This window comes from Patagioenas fasciata, chromosome 8 (genome assembly GCF_037038585.1).
Source record: "Patagioenas fasciata isolate bPatFas1 chromosome 8, bPatFas1.hap1, whole genome shotgun sequence".
NCBI classification, from domain to species: Eukaryota; Metazoa; Chordata; class Aves; order Columbiformes; family Columbidae; genus Patagioenas; species Patagioenas fasciata.
The window spans coordinates 17,025,256-17,040,416 of NC_092527.1; the positions used below are offsets into that span (position 1 = coordinate 17,025,256).

At 38.6% G+C, this 15,161-nt stretch overlaps 1 protein-coding gene across 3 annotated transcripts in view; it reads left to right on the plus strand.

Moving 5' to 3' along the window:
- NRG3 (neuregulin 3) overlaps nt 1-8,687 on the plus strand; it is a 395,896-nt gene extending 387,209 nt beyond the window's left edge. For all 3 annotated transcript variants that reach the window (XM_065843806.2, XM_071811759.1, XM_065843805.2), the window contains one exon: nt 5,009-8,687. In XM_065843806.2, coding sequence (XP_065699878.1) covers nt 5,009-5,516 — 508 coding nt within the window. In that variant the 3' untranslated portion in view covers nt 5,517-8,687. The remainder of the gene's footprint in view (nt 1-5,008) is intronic.
- The last annotated feature ends 6,474 nt before the right edge of the window (nt 8,688-15,161 follow it).

Sequence of the window (15,161 nt, forward strand, 5' to 3'; positions counted from 1 at the left end):
TTTTTAAAATAAATCCATGTACATGGTAAAATGTATTTGCAGTAGACCGAAGACCTACCACTTCACGTGTGCTTGTCTTTGAAAATGCACAAAGAATCCAATAATTTTCTTTTTTAATTCAGCTGACTAGAATATGGAATGTGAGCTCCAGCTGTACATAAGGTCTGAATTTCAAAAGTGCTCCTGAGAACCTACAGCTGCCTTTGAAGTCTTTTGCAATTGCTGAGATATTTTGCATAATATTTACATATCCCTATAGATTTCCAAAGACTCTTCAGAATTACTACAAACACTTTATGTGTAAAACTAGGAGCAATATCAGGAATAGAATAAAACAACACCAGTTTCATTTGGACATGTGTAAGTTACAACTAAGTTCAGTGAAGTGAACAGCTACATTGCAAGAAGGCAACTGTATGTTTTGGTGCTGGAACTGGCTTTATGAAATGCAGAAATGAGGTCACCTATGTGTTTAATTTTCCTCAGGGAAGCAAGGAGCTATTATCACTATCCACTCTGACCTCCTGGGAAATGAAAGCCACAAGTGCTGACCCAGAACCAGCATTGCTACATGTGTGGTGTCTCTGCATGTGTGCACACACAGCTACAAATTTGCCTCATACTTCTTTCATTGTTACTATTTGCTGCTTCCAAGGCAGAACTTGTTTATTTATTCTTGCAGTAAATATGTAAATATGTGCTGCAACCGCCTCCTAGGTTGAGAAGTGCACAGCAAAGCTGCCTTGTGGGTAGCCAGGTTAACTCTTTATATTAAATTTGCAGTTCTGGAAAAGGTTCATATTTGGACCAGACTATGATCGCTTCTGGCCTCAATCCACTAAAGCATTTCATCAACATTTTGTGTGTGAGGCATGTCTGTAGAATTAGACCTTCCTAATATTGACTCTAGCAATGGGACCTTTATCTGAAAGAGTTCTCTGAGTGCATCAATATGTGGTGGTGTGACAGCGAGTCACAGCAGTCCCTGAATATCACAAATACAATACCAATAGTCTTCAACTAGTACTCATGGAAATGAATTTTTAAAATGTCACTGTTAGGCATGAAAACAAAAACAATTATTTGATCCTGTTTTATTACAATGTTTTACTGATTATGGTTTTTATTAAAATGAAGTCTTTTAAGAATGTAACAAACTTTTTGTGAGTTATTTTGTGTTGCAGCAATGAAGTAATCTCTTCAACCAAAACAGAAGAATGAACTTTATCTCTGAACAAAAATAAAAGATAATTCACTAATTCTACTTCATGTGGAATTCTTCTAACTTAGGAAAAGTTTTCCCTAAAATCACATGGCTTTTTGCCATCTAAATATCTTCTGGTTTCATAGTGTTGGTATTTTCATTACATTTCCAGCCCAGATGAAAAGTTCCTTTGTCCTCTGTAGGAGTTACTCTCCTTCCTTTCTTCTCCGTTTTCACCTCCATCTTTCCCTATAGGCAGGCACAAATCAGAGTGGTTTATCTCCCTAATTCTGTGAACCTTCTGAAGTTCATCCATCAGCAGCTCTGGCTGAAGTTTAGTCAGATTTTGTATGTTTATATTTGATAGAAAAGAGGCTAATTTGCCTGCTTAGTTTTTGTCTAGTCCTGTATAAGTGCTCCACTGCCCATCCCACTTTGAGAAGAAAGATTTTGCTGCCTTCAAGAAACACCAGATCTCATTATTTGCAACAGATCTCCAATATTTGTAGAATTTGAGTCAAATACAGTTAGACTAGTTATTCAATCAATATGCTACTCGAAGGAGTAGAAAAACCTGCTTGAAATGAGGGGCTTAGAGAAAACAAACTATCTCCATGCCAGCCACATCTCAGAGACTGTTTTGAGTCCTCGAGGATGTCATGGGTCTACATGCAGTTAAGTGGACTAGCAGTTTAATCATGTGCTTTCAAGTGACAGCTGTTTGTGTTACATGGTATGAAATGTTAGAAGTGCCTTATAACCTATGTATGTGTACATATACAGATGTATTTATGTATGCAAGACCCAATGCGTCACATGTATAGGTACAAAACGGGGGGGGGGGGGGGGGGAGTGTCTATCTAGGTGTATGTGCATACAAGGCTGAAACAAAGCCTGGTAATGCCACTGGAACGACTCTCATTCATCTGAATGGACGTTGTCATTAGGCTCATATATCGAGCACCTATAGCAACAGTGCTTGTAGCAAAGCTATTCCTACTATGTTAAACAGAAAAAAAAGTTGTATTTTAATTTTCAGTCCTTTCTGTCTGTCTTTAATATCTGTTTTATGTGGGCAGTAAAATTATTATTCTTCTTTCCGTTTCATTCTTTAACTTAGACTCCTAAACACTGTATAACATAATTACTCTTGCATATTTATAAATGTTTGAGTTTCTTATTTGCTTGATTTTGGGAAGAGGGTGGAGAGAGAGCTGCGCTTTGAAATACGTGTGCACGAATGAATGTATTCAGATAAAATAATTTTTCAGATAGAAAACCGGATATCTTCCTTAGGAGGAACTAAAGTTCTGGGAAAGTTAATTATAGGAAAATGTAATTAAGATTCTGCAGTTATAGGTCTTAGTCTCAGTCTGTTGAAAACAGCAGCAGTCTGGTGTCACAAGTAGATGTATGAATCAGTTTGTAATTAACCGAAAGCTGAGTCTCACGTGGTCTAGGTATAATATCCCTGCTAGTTGAATATCTTGCCTATTGCACATGCTGTATGTGCTTTAATTCATCCTCAGTCCTCCTTTGAAAGCCCTGTGAGCACAGGGCAGAAACATGTAATTCTGGCATAAAATTGGTGTGTCTGTCTGTACTTAAAAAATACTGTGGAAATATGCCAGGCATTGCTTTACATGTTATTGTTGCTGCCAATTAGTTTTTAAAACACCAAGAATAATTGAATATCTATTATGAAATTGGCAAATGTTACTGTTTTCTCACCACACTCATTTTAATTCAGTCTTTTCTTGGTTTTGCTTATATATCATCCATATAATACTTCCATTGCATGTGAAATTCATTAAAAACATTCACTCCCTTTGTTTTCAGGGTGCAGCCCAGAATATACTTAGGGCCTGAATTACCAAAAAAGGGAATAATGCAACTGATGCGATCTCTCCAGCTATAGTCGTTTGAACAATTATATAATAAGCAAAGGAAACAAGAATGGGCACAACCCAAAGGTCTGCACTGTTTTGTTTTCGTTTATTTTTTTTGACTGTCCTCCCTCGGGAATAATCTCCCTGGTCAGTATTAGTTCGTACCAATTCTTGAAAACTGTTCAAAAAAGGTCCTCCCTAAGCAGCCAGAAGTGTGTTTAAGCATAGTGCAAATGTAATTAACCAAAAGTTGAGTCTCAGCTGGCTCAGATATGAAAAGCATAAGTGCAGCTGTATAGCATGTACAAGAAGTTTTATCACATATCCAAAAAACCCGCTTGCAATCTTATTCACCTGGGTCCCACTTCCCAAAGCAGTATCTCTTTCCATCAGAGAGCAGCAAAGATCACAACACCTACTTATCACAGGGCTCCCCACTGTGTTTTCTGATCTTTTGGGGATGTCTGGAGAGTTTTGGTACAGGGGCTGCACAGAGCTGCATGCCTGCACATGCACAGGTTAATGTGTCAAACAGTAGTACAAACACGGCATCGCCACAGATGAGTTAATTACAAGTCAGCAGTGCTCTGCTGGAAATGAGCCTAAAGATATCTCCTCCTTTCTCTGCTGTCTGACAGCTTGCCAGGAGGATGGGGCCAAAGGAAGCCTTTCCAGTTAATTAGTGTTGTGCGCTGTTTCATGCACTTCACTTTCTTTTCCTTAGTTCTCTTTCTGCTAATGCCAAAAAGCAGCAAAGCACATATGTGTAGAAGACTATCCCTAGTGAAGTCCAGCAGGCTTAAGCAGCTTTCTGAAAAATACCCTTCAAGTCAGAGCTCAAAGCACCTGCTTCCACACCAGATCTAAATGTTGCTTTCCTCATCTATGGATTAAATAGTGATATGATCACAAAGCTGATTATAAATAAAATATGTTCCAGTACTGAGGTGATGTCTTGACAACCATGATTAGCAGATATAGCACTCTAAGAGCACAAATTTTCCAGTGATACCACTTCCAGATAGGAAACATCTTCTTTTTTTTTTGTCATTGCTTTCTTTATTTTATACGTAGTATACTTTCCATTTATCTTTTTTTTAAGTATTTCCTGTAGTGAAAAGGCTTTCTGACCAGAATAATGAATTTGGCTTTGAAACAAAATGGAAATGTTGATAAAAACTCACCAAAGTTGCCTCACAATAAATAAATCATCCTAGGATATGTATTAATGGAGGATAAAGTATTTTTTTTTTTTAAACATAGGTTTACAATATCAGGAAAACACAGACAATTTCTCAAGCCAAATGTATTAGATCTATTCCAGATGAAAACAAATCAGGCCAACCTTCATAGTATGGGTGATTGTAAAAAAGACATGTTTTTCAGAGGTACAGTGCAATTAAGTGCTCTAATTGTTTGGAAGGGAGCACAGACAATCATTTACATGTAAATAAAGACTACATAACCATATTTCATTTAAAGTTCTTTTTTTCTGCACCTTTCTAAAGTGTTTTCCTAAAATAACCATTTGACATTGATAGTTCCAATATTGAAGAAAGCCCCAGTTAGTAATGTAGAATGGAATTTCAAATTTAAATTCAAACACAATGAGTTGTAATACAGTATTATAGCTGAAATATTTTTAAAAGGAATTGTCATTATTCTGTTATACTGGTGGGCAAAACGAGACAGAGAAGAAAGCAGCAGTTTGCCACCAGCAGATCTGAGAATCAAAACCACGTCTCCACAGTGTGTGGTTTTCCCCAGGGCCACGCTATTACTAAGTCCTCCTAATGCGAGAGAAAAAGGACAGGTGTCTCTTCCACATAGTTCACTGCATCTCACACAGCATTCCTGCTGCCGGTTGCATCTGACTGCTTGATGTACAACAGAAACTTCTTTTTATTCTTTCCAGGTGTTCGTCTAGTGGTTTAAAAACTCCTCAGAATACTTCAATAAATATGCAACTGCCTTCAAGAGAGACAACCCCTTATTTTAATAACATGGATCAGAAGGACTTGGTCGGCTATTCATCTTCAAGGGCCAACTCGGTTCCCATCATCCCATCTGTGGGCTTGGACGAAGCCTGCATGCAAATGCAAAATGTTTCTGAAGTAACAGGCATCAAATGGTGCAAAAACTCCTATTCAGCTGAACTTGTCAATGTGAGTTCCCCAGTCAGTAATTGTCTTATAGCAGAACAACATGAAGTGAAAATATTGCTAGAAACTGTGCAGGAGCAAATTCGGATTCTGACGGATGCGAGGAGGTCGGAGGACTATGAACTGGCGAGCGTAGAAGCAGAGAGCAGCGTGAGCGAAAACACAGCCTTTCTGCCCATGAGTCCCACGGCCAAGTCAGAGCGAGAGGCACAATTTGTCTTAAAAAGCAAAACGCAAAGAGACTCAGTATTGACCAAGTGACTTTGTGTGGGGGTTGCGGGAGGGGAAACAAGATCTGTGCATTCGATGCTTTGCTAAACAGGAAGGGAGGAGATTAAATACAAATTATTTATATGCATTAATTTAAGAGCATCTACTTAGAAGAAACCAAATAGTCAATCGCCCTCATATCATAGTGTTTTTTAACAAAATATTTTTTTAAGGGAAAAGTTCCAGGAGGGGTAAAGTGTACATCAGGTGCTTTCTAGGCAGGATTACACATACAGTTTCAGTTACAGAGCCTTGTACTGCGGTCCTGTTCAGCTGTCTGAAGGCTTAGGCTATGCATCCTTTTTTTCAGTAAAGCCCAAGAACATTCTTAGATTCGTTTCTGGTTTCAGGGCAGAACTGGCCAGGGATTCAGACCCTGAGGAGCAAGTCCTGTCACACCAGCACATACCTGGTCCCCTCTCCCCTCTCCTTTTGGGTCCAGGTTCATACTGTGGAAAGAGGCATGCAAGTGTCTACTTCCGAGGTCTGGTACCTACTGTGGAATGACAATAAATCCCTAAACTGAGAGAGATGCTTAACTCTTGATCTTACTTTAATATGTCAGTCAGCCCAGGAAAGTCAATGGAAACATTTAGGAGCTTTGAGTTTGGCTAAGTGCAGAGTGGATTAGGGTCTGCAAAGATGCAGTGGTCAGGAGCCTGCAGCTGCTCCATCCTCTGATAGAGGCTCCATCCTGCCTTGACAGAGAGTGAGGAAGAACAAGAGAAAGTGCAAAAGCGTGTATTGTGACAGGTTTGGGTTCCGTTTTTGGTTTGGGTTGTTCATTACTGACCCCTCAACATTCCTACACTGTTATGCTTTGAAGGCATTTGTAAGCTCTCAAGGAGCACTTCTGAGTGTGTATGTATTTTTTTAAACTTATTTTTTATCATGGATTGTTCAGAGAATAGTCAGGGAGATCCAACGTGATAAAAATCCAGCTGATAAGTGTCCACACTGCCCTAATTTGTTCCTGCTTTCAGCTCCTCAGTCACTTTAAGTAATTGTGGCTTAAGTTTGTGAACTTTAAAGCTTCAACACTGCAGATGGTTCGGTATGGGCAGACCCACAAGCATGCACAGATCTTATTCTAATGGGGCAGTATAAGAGCAGATGGTTTTCATCAAATCACTCCCTGCAAGGGGACCAAGGCCTTAGAGAAGAAATGCCATTTCCTGGTTGCTGTATCCCAATCATGTTAGAAGCATTTTTTGCATTTTCTTTCTTTTGAGTCCTTTTTTCCCCCATACATTTTAACATAATATGACGATAATTCTATGAATTGGGTTCAGTGACACATGCGTTACTGTCTTATTTTAGTATTAAAATATCTGCCTATTTGTGGGGAATAAGAAAACAAACTATAATAAATAATTACTAAAGAGCCCTCCCTGGTTAATGATTGATTTTAAAAAATTATGGTATCTATGGAGTGTATTAAAATATTCCATTGCAGCAAACTAATTGTTAGATTTATTAATGTGCCCCAGACTTTCCACTTCACAAGTCTCAAGACTTCCCAAAATAGCACAGTCGATCACACAGTGCTGTTGTATGTTGAGTCAGAATAAAGCAATATTTTAACCTCTTACAAGCGAATTGGGAAAGAAATGCTGAAGGTGTATGTAATTTTTTTTTTGTTAAGACAGTAAAAAAAATACTATTCACAAGTCTTCATTCTGCAAGTCTTATTTTGGGTTTCTTTTGTGGTTCTGTTTTTTTAAGATAACAGTGATGAAACCGTCTTGTTTACAGAACTTTCTATGGCTGTAATCTTTGCTGTGTGTTTTCAATAAAAATATATTTGAGGGCAAATGATGCTTTATGCCACAGGATGTAGCATACCTCATTCAGATTCCCTTCTTCAAAGACATGGAGTTTTTGTTGTAGCAGCAAGGTGGTTTTGCCATGAGGAGTGGTCTCACCCTGATGTGTTTCTACAGTCTGTTGTGGCTGGATGCAACCCCACTGTGCATGAGCTGAGCTGGTGGCTGTGGGTACGGCCTCAGGCCCACATCCAATAATCCCTCTGAAAGATGAGGTGTGTTAAGTGGGGCTCAACTTCGCATCCCTACAGTTGTGTGACTTTTCTGTCAACACTATTTACAACCTGCCAGCTCAGGACACTAACAAAGTGAGCTTGTGTCTGTACATAAGCCCCATGAACATACCTGTAATATAAAAACTGGCTACTATATAAAGCTCTGATTCAATAATTTATGAAGTGTGATCACAATTAATTAATTGTTCACTATTAATTTCACCAAGAGATGGTCTCCCTGCAACAAAGTGCAGAAGCGTGGCTAAACAGATGTTTCAAAATAATTTTTTTTCAATCCAGGTGTAAGGCCTTCTCACTCCAAATCCTTCCAAACTGCAAATTAACCTTTGGCAATGTATTGGAAACACACGGCAAGATTTCTGTTGAAGAAAGAACCATATCATAAGCAATGCCTTCATGGAGAGAATGTGTTCACTCAGCACTGCCAAAAGACTCAGAAAGATGGGAAGAGCAATGTATTTAAGAGAATGAAATGTTTGTCGAATGGTAGATGAAGGTTTGAAATGGTGAGGAGATCTTCAGTTCATGTTAGAGATGCGATCTTGTACTCAGCAAAGGATGTGTGACTGTTATATGTTAACTGTTCTATTCAGTTTTCAGCATGTTTGAATAGAGAGACATTAATATTAACCATATGACAGACTAGTGTATTCTTTGTTATGAGTATCGCTTCAGATTCTATTGGAACTGTCGTTGTTTACAGATGAAAAGAAAAAGGGTTGAAAACATCAAACTAGGTAGCGTTAATGTTGTTTGTGAGTTTCTGTAACACAACTGTTTTCCTCCATGGACCTTCCTGTTTTATGGTGAATGTGACATTTTCTCTGAGGTCTGGCTATTAATTATATAGAGGACACAAAAGAAAGTTGGAATTGAACAGCCAAAATAGTAGGTCAAATATTGCTTTACTTTTGACCCCTTTGGTCCCATCGAACTCAATGGATCAGAAGGGATGTGAGTCAGTGCAAAATGCAGTTCATTCCTAAAATTATATCTGTTGCTAGCCTTGGAAACAGACTGTAATCCCCCTAAAAGAGGCTCTGAACTCAGTCATTTACCTGTAACATAATTAAAATTTATATCTGACCTATGAAATTCAAGTGTAGTCTAGTGTCAAAATTCACACATGCAGCATTACAATCGAGTAAACTGGGAGAACAGCTAATTAAATAAATCAAACTTTCTCTGAACTGAACTGAACTGAACTGAGAAAGCCTGTGTCTCTTCAGCATAATACTGCGGAGCAGAATTTTGAGAGGTGTATATCTGGATTTCCTCTTTTTCTCTGTAGAATTTCTTCAAAACAACCCTAAAGGAAAAATCAGTCTGTAGAATGATCTCAGCATTTGAAATAGGAATTGTAGGTGACTATGGGCACATTTCATAGCATTAACCAGTGAAAAACTTTTTAGTACATCCATGACCTAAAGCTGAAACATTCTAATTCTTGCAGGATCAACAAACACATCCCCAAACAAGAGCTCTTCAGAATGTTTTTGTTATCTAGCCACACTCTGAGCTGATGTAGTCAATGCAGTAATGGCAGTTTATATTAATAGAGGATTGTTTCCCAGATCTATTTGATGCCCAATGCAGTGTCACATAGTAGTTTACCATGAGATGTAAGGGCTTCTACACTGATTTAGGGAGCTACATTTTGCTTACGAAAATCATGCTCAGAGTGTGAATACCCTCACCAGAATACAGAACAAGGTTTGGTGGCTGAGTGATTGGTTTGTCAAGTCTATCTTTTACAAGGGCTGAATATCACTTGACCAGGCTCTAACAGCAATGAACTTAAAGACCATGCGGCTAATTCCAATGTTATTCACCAAAATCCTACAGCTTTAGGTTTATATTTTGAAAAAAATGACGAGAAAATGACATGTGCTTATGACCAAGCACGCACTAGATGTGCTCCCTAATCCAAATGTTCAATTAATTAATACGTGTACTTCTCATGTAAGTAGGAAACATTTGGATTTGTCCCCATTCATCCCCAGCTTCCTTTAGTCTAATTTTGGGCATTACTTGAACATTTCTTACTCCTATAATGTATTATGAAAGTGAATACCAAAGAAGAACTCTTCCAGAGTCCTAGCTGCAGTAAATAAAATTAAAGCTTGAAGAAGCAGACCTGGAATAAAAACTGGTTTTGAAAATGGCATAAATATCTATTACCTTTCAATAAAATGGAATCTCCCTATAAACTGTTCTTCAATTGGCAAAACAATGTGCTTATATGAAGTGAATTATTTGCATTAATTTAAAATGCTTATCTTCAAACAAATTGGGGAAAAAAAAATAGTATAGATTTTTCAGCTTTTGTGGTTTGGGGTTTTTTTTGTTTATTTTTAAATTTTATTTCAACAGCCCAACAGATCAGTGATCACATTATCTGTATTGTCTGACACATAGTCTTAAAAGCTGTCTTTGTCCCTTTTTCTGTAGTCCAGATGCTGGACTGGTAGAATTCCTCAAAGAGAACAAGATTTTATCTAAATGATATTAAAAAATGGTTAATAGAATAATAGCTTTCTTTATCTTGCTGAAAATATAAGGTGATGCAAACTTTTTTCTTTTTGTATTGCATTATTATTGTAAATTCATGGTGAGATCATTCTCCCTTTGTTTTGATGTGCAGTCACATGAAAACAACCGTGACACACAGTTTTCAGATTTTAGACTTTGCTCTTCCAAATCACCATATCAAACAGGAGGTTTGTATTTTAAATAGGAGACTTCATACATGAGATATAAATGAAATAGCTACAACAGCAGGAAATTATTAAGAAGGTTTTTTAACTTTTATTTTTATTACATAGCAGTTACTGGATTGGGCCATAGAAACCGGTATTTTCTTGCAATAAATACAGTCACAGAATATATTAATGGTAGTGGAAAGCCATTGCTGTAGCCCAGAACTGGGGAAGACCGTAGTGGAGATCACAGTTGTCTGCAATGTCTGCTGTAGAGGGTAAAAGTGCTTTCATCTTAATAGTAAATAACCAATCTATCTATCTGTTGAAACTGTCAAAAACTTTAACTACCTGAATTTACTAATGACTTTGGTGGTAGTATTTGAGAAAAGGAAAAGGGTCAGAACTTTCCAAATCCATAATGCTTGTACTGTCTTTTGGAGAAAAAATGATTGCATTTTGATTCTTTATTATTAAAGCACAGTTTTCAATGCCTGCTGTAGGGACAGAGCAATCGCACGACACTGACAGGCTGCATTGACACTTTCTTGAAAACATTTAACAGTGTTCTCTTTGGTCAAGAGTCCTGTAAAAAAGGAGTGATTTCCTAGCACCCCACATGGCTATTCTTGTGAAACTTTCCAGATAAATAATAAACAAAAAATACAGCAAGACAACATATATTTTTTTCTATGAGGAACTATAATGCTTTATAGCTATTACAGAGTTTCTTGATAACTGAAGAATGTAAATGAAGTACAGGATATAACAGATGTAAGTGGCATGGAAATACTGTATTCGTACTGTAGCTTTTAGTAATATATTCTGTAACACCATCAGGAGACCCACATGCAATTGTTTTTCTTTTTCCTTAGCAGTGACCACGTTCTGTACCAGATCACTGTAGTGACTGAGCACTAATACACTCCTCATTATTCCTTGCTCTTCCATTGCATGGCCCACTTTTGGGCTGTCTTATGCTCACTCTGGTTTTACCGACATCACTGAGTTTGCAATGCTTCAGCATATTTATTCATGTCCAATTGTACCATACCCTAAAAATCAAGAGTATAATTTACAGCCTAACTTCTAGGACACTGGCGGCGTCTACTGAGAAAATTTAAGGCCTAAAACCTTCAAAATGTTATATGCTTACATTTGTTTGCTTTGGGTAGGCCTAACGGGGGACCTTTCCCTTGAAGAAGGATTTTTGCATCTTGTTCTGCACAGCACTTTTCCTGCTGTTCCTTCATATCTGCTGGTATCAATGTTTCCAGACTCCAGGTCAGCTGCTTTCTTTGGGTTCTCCTGCCCAGCACTGGGAAGTACTGTGAGATTTCAGACCAGAAGCCTCTAACTTCTTTCAGAGCACCAAAGACCAGAAGTGATCTGAAGTGTCCAGAGCTACAGCTTCAGATGCAACTTTTTGCCTCTTAATACTAAAATGTTTCCAAAGGTTAAGACCTCTGATACGCATTGCATTCAATTATGCAATATAAATAATGCTGAAATTCATAAAATTAGGAGTTATATGGCAAATATAGTTTCAATACATGTCTTGCTTTGAAGGAATATGGAATGGGAGCTTTCAGTTGTGTAAATATTTGGAAGCTAAAAATACAAATAATAATACAAATAATACGAGAATAGAACACAAAGAGTAATTAATATTCAAATACGTCTAGAAGAAGATGATAATTCCTTGGTTTTTTCTGGAATCAACAGTAGCAGCTGAGATGCATCATCGAGATGCATCAGTGAAACTAAAGAAGGCTCAGTGAGGCCAATTAACAAGTCATGCCAGTTATACGTCTAAGCCCTTTTTTTAAGGAATTCAGGCTTGGAGTTTTGCTTGCTGGACGATGCATTAAGATGATGTCTCTTTTGTAACTTGAAACTTACTCCTGTACAGAGCTGTGGGAAGTATCACATACCTCAGCATAAGCAGGACAGAAATGCTGTATAGATTTTGCTTTGGCTTTCTGACTCTAATGAAACTCATTTGCTTTAGATATCTCTTATCTCTTCCAGGAAAGAATGAGTATGCCCCAAAAAAGAAGAGAAGTCTGAATACTCCACAACTTTTTTTTCAAAAATCTATCCATCGATACCAAGATCAGAGCCATCTGCTGAACCTGAATGTCCTAGAAATAGCTGAGATTTTGACTGTTTTCAATGGGGGAAACAGCAGCTAGCAGAAATATTACCACCCTCACCACCTCAGCAAGATGCTCACTGTGAACTTTTTCTGGAGCAGAGGGTAGGGAGCTTCTGGCTATGGCACAGCTTTAAAGTGTTGAGTTTTGGAAACAGAGATTTCAAAAAAAAAAAAAGAAAAGAAAAAAAAGAAAGAAGTAAAATTTCTTATGTGATTTTGTTTTAAACTATCTATCTGTACTTGAAATGCTTCTGTTAACTATTTTTAAAAAGATTATACAAATCTAAATTATAAACATTTAGATTTACATCACAATAACAGGGTGCGGTTAAGATCTGTGTTTCATGTTACTCTCCTGATCCAGTTGAAGATTTCCCCGCTCATTGCGGGGGGGTTGGACTAGATGACCTTTAAAGCTCCCTTCCAACCCAAACCATTCTACCCATTCTCTAGAAGTGTGTTGAAGTTAGTTCTTTTATGTATCGAATTGCCCATAAATTGCTGGAGATTTCTGTGCACATCAATGGCAACTTTGGGTTTTACACGAAAAGGTAAATAAAACTAATATATTTGCGAAGAAAAAATAGACTACATAAAACTTTCAGGTCAGACTCTGGTGTTGTACAAGTGGCATCTCTTTCACTGAAAGCACAGTAACTGTGAAGGGAATGTGGCTCCCAGAGGAAGGTATTTATGGTGGCTCAGCAGTTGAGCTGACTGAAACAAACCCCAGGTTTCCACCTCTGCTCCCCTCCAATGCTGGCCTGCCCTGAGCCCCGGGCTGGCTGCAGCTCCTCCACCAGCGGCTGCACCAAAAGGCAAGTGTCAGCACTGACTTCTGCAAAGGCTCCTCTCATTAAATCTAAATGAAATAATAGGAAATAAAAATTGAAGAAACCAATTCTCAGTTGCTGTCAGGTTATACAGAGTGCCAGCAAAGGTGTTGATTTACAGTTTCTGAGGCTCTGGTTTGACCTGACCCATTAGTTCCCACTGCCTGAGCTGGAGCAACCTGAACAGAAATCCCTCTGCCCATCAGGGTAATTTCAGAACAGCATGAAAGCAGTTTGATTCCAACTAACATTTTTCATATTTCATTGCATATTCTCCTTGATTATTGCAGAGGTGAAGCTGCTTCCAAAGTCTTAAAGTTGTCATCACTGATTTGTCTTTGCTAGAGTAACTGGTCGTGATCACTCAGCTTCAGTTCTGACGGTGGTGTGAGGTCTTCCACCTCTATAGATCAAAGCTGGGTCTTGCAGTCCAAAATGTACAAGCAAAACTCTCCACACTTGTTCTGCAGCATTCATATGCATTCATATTCAAGGATCAGCTGCCAGGATGATCTTTCACATTATCAGTATTATTTAACAAAGCTATATTTTAAACATAATTTCCTATGCCCGTTCTCTCTATGTTGTATAGGGAAGCAGTGAAAGCAAATTCAGCCTGCCTGCATTTTCGTCTCAGCTAAAAACGTTAGGGTTTTTTCCAAAGCAGCTCAGGAGACAAAGTCTTTAAAATTCTGACCTCAGAGGAGGAACTGATACTCTGGCAGGAGAGGGTTATTCTGAGCAGGTGTTGTTCATGTGTGTGCTTATGTCGTCTGTCTTTCTTCTGAAGAAACCTGTACCTAAAAACACTTAAAACATTAATCAAAGCTAAGGCAAGAGTTGAGTTCTGCTTTCTCTGTAGAGAAGACAGCGGCATAACTAAGGGCTAATTACCAAAAACCTTTCCAGGTGGTTCCACTAACATTCACACAGACTGGTAATGCTAAAATGACTCCCTATGGTTCGATCACGCTTATTTTCAGGCAGTGATGTATATAAACTGGTACCATATTTTAAATTGTCATTGGCTTGTATTATCTCAGGATGGACTTCCAGAGCACTCAGGACAGCATCTAGCACTCCCCTTAACCTCCATCTCAGTTTCATTTGACCAACAGACATTTCTATTACACAGGCGGCAGTGACACCCCATTGCCAGAGTTGTGGGTGTCCCGCCAAGCCCCACATCACTTTCTGGCAAGCAGAGTAAACCAGTCCTGCCCTCAGCCTCACAGGCAGCACTCTGGGCTGTGAGGGAGCATCTTGCAGACTCAGCCCTGTTGTCAGGCCAGGAATTGACACCAGGTTTCACAGTAGGGGAGACCTCCTAAGCTAAAAATGAACAACTCTCCCAGGACTGAGATAAAAGGGTGACTTGGAAAACACCCTGCAAATCACAGTCCTGTGAAAAAAAGGCTCCACTGTAACCCTGTATAGATGGGCAAAAACATTGTGATTTTCATGTTGATTTCTCCAGTAAGCAGAAGCAGTCTTGCATCTACATTAATTTCAAGCTGTCTGTAGTTGGCTTCAGACAGTAATGAGAACACATCACTGTATGAATGTCCATGGTCTGGGAAGGTACTATAGCTCATGGGCAACTTTCCGTCCTTGTGGGCAGAATCCGGGTAACAGCACTTTGCCCATTTTCCTTGATTAGCTGAGAGGAGGCCAGGCAGTGCCCTGCACTGCTTCCTCACCAGCTGCCATTGCAACTTGGAGCAAATCCTCATATTAAAAGCTCTTAAAAACTGAATGAAGGTGATGGAAAAGTGGTTTGTTCACTGTGACAGCTGGGACAGTTAGAAAAACTGAAAAGGAAAAATTGCCTTTGCAAGTCATGTGCCTGATTTTTATTGGTTAAATAGAGTTTCAGTTCTTACT